Genomic DNA, 6,061 nt, shown 5'->3' with positions numbered 1-6,061 from the left:
TCGGCCGGAGATTCCCGATCAAACACGAACATCCACGATCGCCCTAGATCGCGCCACTTTACGAATCTTTACCGTTTTCCCATTGCGCCATTGCTTTTCCGCTAGAAACATTCCAATTTGTATTTAAACAGTCGTATCATTAACATTGTTTTAAACTTTCGATTAAACATTATACGTATTTTTATTTAATGTTCTTTTACTGCTGTTTATCGTTAATGTAACATATCTTTTACTCAATTGCTTTCGTTTCTATGAACTTGCCTTAATAAAACCTGTTAAAGCTATAATACATCTACATTACATAGTTGGTACTTTTATATAGGGAAAATAATATAGAAGATAAAAACTGATAAAAGTTTACGAATTTGTTCTTAAAATTTTCTAATATGATGCATTGTATATTGTACAATGTTAATATATATATATATATATTATACTTTTAGACTAGATTAAACTTTTATAGCTTTTAGAATGCACGCTTTCATTTTCTGAAATCATTTTTCTGTATTGACATAAAATCATTTTTATACTCTTTGTAACATATTCCTTGATATATATTGTATTAGATATATGTATATATACACATGATATTACCGATCTACCGTCAAATAACGTTCCATACCTAACGATAGTTTACAAACTTTATTATTAAGAAACGCCATTACGTTATAAAAACGAAGTGCTTCCATAAACAGCGTATTTGTTATTCAGAATAACATACTTCGAAATCAATAACATAACTACAAAATTATGCTATTATACCGCATGGATTGTAGTTCGAGTTCTTGAAATCTAACCTTAAAATGTTCATAAAGCGTATTTATTGATGTATATTTTGAAATTTGAAAAAGGTGATAAATATTATAAATATTTATAAATATTGCTTTCATATCTATTTCTTCATGTGCTCGATACCAAAGGCAAATGCTTTAAATTCCTTTACTCGATGTCCTGGATTATATTGTGGAAGAGAATTACTGCCTGATGGCAACTGGAGTGACTGTGGTGCATGCCCTCGAGGGTTCAGGGCAAACGCCACTTCGATATGTGTTTCTTGCGAAGACGAACCAATGCTCTATGATTGGTTCTATTTAGGATTTGTGGCATTATTGGTATTATTATTACATTGGGTTTGCATTGATATAATATCTATGAGACGTACTATACCAAAAAAAGTGTTTGCGTTACATTTGTCTGCTCTAGTAGAAGTTGTTTCTGCATCTGTGATTACTTTACAAGTAACCGATCCTATAGGTAGTTTTGCAATTAGATCATGTAGAATTACAAAACTCTCAGACTGGTACACATTGTTTCACAATCCTAGCCCAAATTATGAAGAAACTCTGCACTGTACACAAGAAGCTGTTTATCCGTTGTTAGTAATTACATAATTATTCTATTTAATTATTTAATTTAGCTTTTTGTCTGAAAAATTAATTAATTGTTCAATCCTTAGGTACACAATGGTGTTCATTTTTTATGCTTTAGGGACAGCTATAATGTTAATAATAAGGCCAATTATAGCCAAGAAATTTTTACCAAAGAAAGGAAAATTTACAATTTATGCTGCTCTTTATTTCTATCCAATTTTAGCTTTATTACATGCAGTTGGCGGTGGTATAATATGTAAGTCAAGCAATTTACATTACCTTCCCCATATTTTATTAACTCTTATTTTTACAGATTATTCATTCCCATATATAACTATAACACTATCTATACTATTTAATGCAGCACATTTTTCATTTAAATTAAATCAGGTAATGGTCTCTGTATATTGTTCATATTTACGTATATTTAAATACTAAATGTGTTTTATAAATGTTTCATGAAACTCTACCTTTCTTTCAGTCAATGAAAGCATTGTTGTTGAGCTGTGTATCAGATATAAAAAATGTAATAATTATTGCAAGTCATTGGATGTTATATGGATATGGTTTAGTAGCTGCTGCAACTTTCCGAGATCTCGGCATTCATCCAGCATTGATTGCTTTAGTTCCTTTACCTGCATTGTTTTATATTATTACTGTAAGATTCACAGATCCGCATAAACTTCATTTAGAATAAATACAATTATAAAACCTATTATTAACATAACTATAATAAGTTGTCCCTTTATAAACAATAATTAATTGATTGTAGAATACTATGTTTTCAATGGATCACATTTAATTATATTTTTCACAAAAGCAGTACATAATTACTTATAATAAATGCCATTACATAAAGATCATAAGCAAGGGATTCTTATAGATCACTTGTAGACGTTTTTCTCTCGTATCTAATTTTGCGGAACAAATGTCAAAACAACTGTACTCTTGCCCGATATGGGAACTTTGTTAGAAGGCAGTTTTGTTCTGTAAAAAAATAAACTTCATAAAAAACGATTGTTTATCACAATATTATAAAAGAAATTGTTGATATTCTACGAAAAACACATAAAAATAAATTAAGTAATTGATGATAGTGAAATAACATTACTTTATTGTGTCGCTGTCTTGCACGTAATTAGGACTGTGTGCGACCATATTAACTTCGTCAGAAATCTGTGGTATTGTAGAAAAATCCACTACTGTAGGTTCTTCTGCTGATTGATACGCTACTAAGTATCCTGGATTGCCACTCTTTAACCTAGACATTTATTCAGTTTTAATATTCTTTTAATGAAGAACAAGAAAGAAAAATTGATTCAATTTTTGACAATGATAATTAAATTAATATTTTATATTATCAGTTATTAACTGGTGATTAGTCAAAATTGCTATTATTTACAATTAATTTTACAAAACGTAAGCCTCATGCAATATGTTAGTAAGATGACTCACCAGTTCCTGCGTTGCATAGAAGGAAGCGTGGAACAGGGCAAATTGATCTTTGGTTAGTAAATTATACAGTACAATTTGTGTCAATAGTGTGAGGTGTATGAGTTATTTGGAGTTTAAGTGTAGCATCAAAGGATAATTGAAATGATTTATAGCAATTGTGAATTAAGTTGATTGAACTTTCTTTGATATAGATTAATACTGCAATTACTGTTTTATTCTTCAAAGATTTTATACCATCCATTAATTTTCTGATACTATCCTCCTTTGTTTTAAGGTTATACTTAATGTGTAAATGGATAAACATACAATACTGAAATAAGTAAAAATACTATTACATTACCTTGTATAAACAAATACGCTTCCATTGACAGTCTTAAGCATTGTCTCTCCATGAAGAAACGTTAAGCTATGTCGCGTTTTACATAAAGTCGCAAAGGCGTCTTTTGCAGATAAAGTATCGTTCAATTTTAATACAGGTGTTCCAGGTAAAAGTAATGTCATAAGTGCTAAACTGTCTGCTATATCTGCAGGCATTCTCTCTCTCAAACTGAGGTTTCTACCGTTAATCTAGAATGTAATATGATAATATAATATATATTTTAAAATATACATCTTGTAGAGACTTACATCCCAAGCAGGCCAGGAAGTAAAATTAAGCCAGTGGGAAAAGCCACGCTGTAAAGTCGTGGCATCTATATTGCTATCTGCAGTTGTAAGAAATTGTGAATTTTGTGGAAGATCAATCAGCCTCTTATTCTCATTATAAACTTGTAGAATGTCAGTTCCAATATCATCTTGGAGGGCAAAGAACCTGGACAAACATTTTGTTATGGAACTTTGCTCGAAAGGAAGACTGAATATGCATGCTACTACTATAATTATTAAAGATAATTAACCCTTTTTTGCGTGTTTCATTATGAACTCTTTCATGCCATTTTGCCAGAACAACACCATTTTCTGGCCGATCTCTTGTATAAGCATGTACTAATGAATCATAGTTATCTGCTTCAGTAGGTATAGTGCTCCTAAATTCATCATGAAGATCTGGATCCACAGTTAAATATTGAGTATTAGCTAAACGGAATCCACTGATCCCTAATTTTAACCAATGACTCAAAATATCCTAAGCATTAAAAGTTAAGTATTATCGAATTTATTTTTTACATTTATTTTTTAATCAGCATATAAGAGAAGCAATGACAAAATAACTTACTGAAAATTCTGTAACTACTACTGGATTATTGTAATTTAATTCAGGTTGTGTTGTTTTGAAATGATGAAGGTAATATTGTTCTCTTTGTTCGTTCCATTCCCATGCTGATCCTCCATATACACTTAGCTAAAATAATTCGTATTATAGAAATACTACAAAGATACAGGGCAATTTTAGCTTGAAAATAGATATAACTAACCCAATTATTAGGTGGAGTACGTTTACCATCGGTAGTTATTTTTGCATCTGCCCATACGTAGTAAGATGAGAATGGTTCTTCTCTCTCTATAGAGCGTTTGAACCATGGATGTTCAGTTGATGTATGACTTGGATCTAATTCTAAAATGATATATTGTTCTTGACTTTTGGCAGCTTTGACAAGAGCCTCCAAATCACTTGTAGTTCCTAATTCTGGTTTAATGTTTTTGAAGTCTTCTGTTCCCCCTATGATTTAAAATGCAATATATTAATATCTGTTGCCATACTAGAGTAAAAAACTACCTGTAAGAGTTGTTGTATATGTACCTGTTGAACTTTCTTTAACCGTGGAAGCTAGAGAAATTGCATCTATATATTGTGTTTTCAAAATATCTAACAAAGATTCTATGCCTTTCAAATCATGAGTGCTTGTTTCAACAGGATCTAATTGTACAATAGCACTCCTTTCCCACCAATTTTTGGGTTCTGGTGCTGCACATTTTGGTGCCATTATCACAATAGCTATAGCACCAGCTAACATGGCAAACCAAAGTACCCAGAAAGAAATGAATAAAAACCATCTTAATTTAATCCAGAATGGGGAATTAGCAAATTCCATGAGTTCCTCTTTTCCCATTCCAGAAAGAGTTTGTTTGACTGTCTCAATATCGATCTTGGTATCTCCATTTTCAGAAATAAATTTTACCTACTCAAAATAATCGTATGTTACATATAAAATCAACAGACATTTAATGCATGTATTTCTCTTGAATGTTAATGAATCACAATTATTTCCACAGATAATTCCATGATCTATCTTTCCTCTTCATGATGGTATGATGCAATAGTAAAAGATTCTTACTTTCGAATAACAAATGTAATACAATGTCGGAAAAATATAGAATACATAAAAACATGTGATAATAAAATTTGAAAATCATTCGAAAGCAGATCAATTGACTTTTATTATTGAGCAAAAAAAACTTTCAATCAAGATAAAAATAGTAATTAGCTATTAATTATATTTGAATAAAATAGAATAATAAAACAATAATAGTGACAAAAAGGAGATGGATATCTTTAAGTACGAATAGAGGTATCTTTTATTGATCGTATAAAGATTAGACGTGACTTCCAAAAATGTGTTCGTTAACATACCTCGGTTGTATCTTTCATAGGAGAGATTTTACTCTCATCTTTAAGCATCTTTTCGTGGACCCCATCGTCGGTATCGTTTTCATTACTTGCTTTTCCCATGTTTTCAATTTTATCTTGTACACTTCCGTCCTCGTCCGACAACGCCTTGTATGTGGCGACAACTGCCGTTTCTTTCGCGTTCCCGTTAGCTTCGATATTATCTGAATTCAACCTCCCACTCTCCATTATTACTATCGCACAATACCAAGGACGTTAAACGATCTTATATGGCGGGGATGTGTGAAAATTTTTCTCTACTTAATGAATTTTCGATGGATTTTCGACTCCGTAAGGTTCAAGAACGGCTGGACAGACGCCTTCTACCCCATAGAGAAATCTAGTTGGTTCTTACTCTCCTTTTGTCCCTGCTAGTATTTACTTATACTACCACAAGCATAGGGTATAAAGTAAAATCAGGGACGACCTTCGTCCCTTAAAATTATCGTGACTTTACTAAGTATTTTAGAACAATATTTGAGATTTATAATATGTTTTACAAATTAAAGAATATCCAGAATTTTCTAATGTACTAAATAAATATCCCTTATTTAGATTGTAATATTTCGGTGGAGATTTATGTTTATGCATCGTACTAAAAAATGTTAGTAAATTATAAGAAAATTAAAAA

At 31.0% G+C, this 6,061-nt stretch overlaps 2 protein-coding genes across 2 annotated transcripts; one reads left to right on the top strand and one right to left on the bottom strand.

Moving 5' to 3' along the window:
• The first annotated feature begins 557 nt into the window (after nucleotides 1–557).
• LOC117160879 (JNK1/MAPK8-associated membrane protein) lies at nucleotides 558–2,085 on the top strand. Its single transcript, XM_033341983.2, has 4 exons — nucleotides 558–1,375; nucleotides 1,457–1,626; nucleotides 1,684–1,760; nucleotides 1,852–2,085. Exons 1-4 carry the CDS (start codon nucleotides 903–905, stop codon nucleotides 2,065–2,067), a joined length of 936 nt encoding a protein of 311 aa, XP_033197874.1. The 5' UTR covers nucleotides 558–902; the 3' UTR covers nucleotides 2,068–2,085.
• A 66-nt stretch (nucleotides 2,086–2,151) lies between these two features.
• On the bottom strand, nucleotides 2,152–5,720 carry CD98hc (CD98 heavy chain). Its single transcript, XM_033339323.2, has 9 exons — nucleotides 5,395–5,720; nucleotides 4,564–4,942; nucleotides 4,238–4,482; nucleotides 4,039–4,164; nucleotides 3,722–3,948; nucleotides 3,453–3,636; nucleotides 3,166–3,392; nucleotides 2,482–2,631; nucleotides 2,152–2,357 (listed from the first exon to the last, which is right to left on the bottom strand). Exons 1-9 carry the CDS (start codon nucleotides 5,617–5,619, stop codon nucleotides 2,282–2,284), a joined length of 1,839 nt encoding a protein of 612 aa, XP_033195214.1. The 5' UTR covers nucleotides 5,620–5,720; the 3' UTR covers nucleotides 2,152–2,281.
• Nucleotides 5,721–6,061: the final 341 nt, after the last annotated feature.

This window comes from Bombus vancouverensis, chromosome 14, assembly GCF_051014615.1.
Source record: "Bombus vancouverensis nearcticus chromosome 14, iyBomVanc1_principal, whole genome shotgun sequence".
Taxonomy (NCBI): domain Eukaryota; kingdom Metazoa; phylum Arthropoda; class Insecta; order Hymenoptera; family Apidae; genus Bombus; species Bombus vancouverensis.
This window is presented reverse-complemented; position numbering and strand designations above follow the sequence as displayed.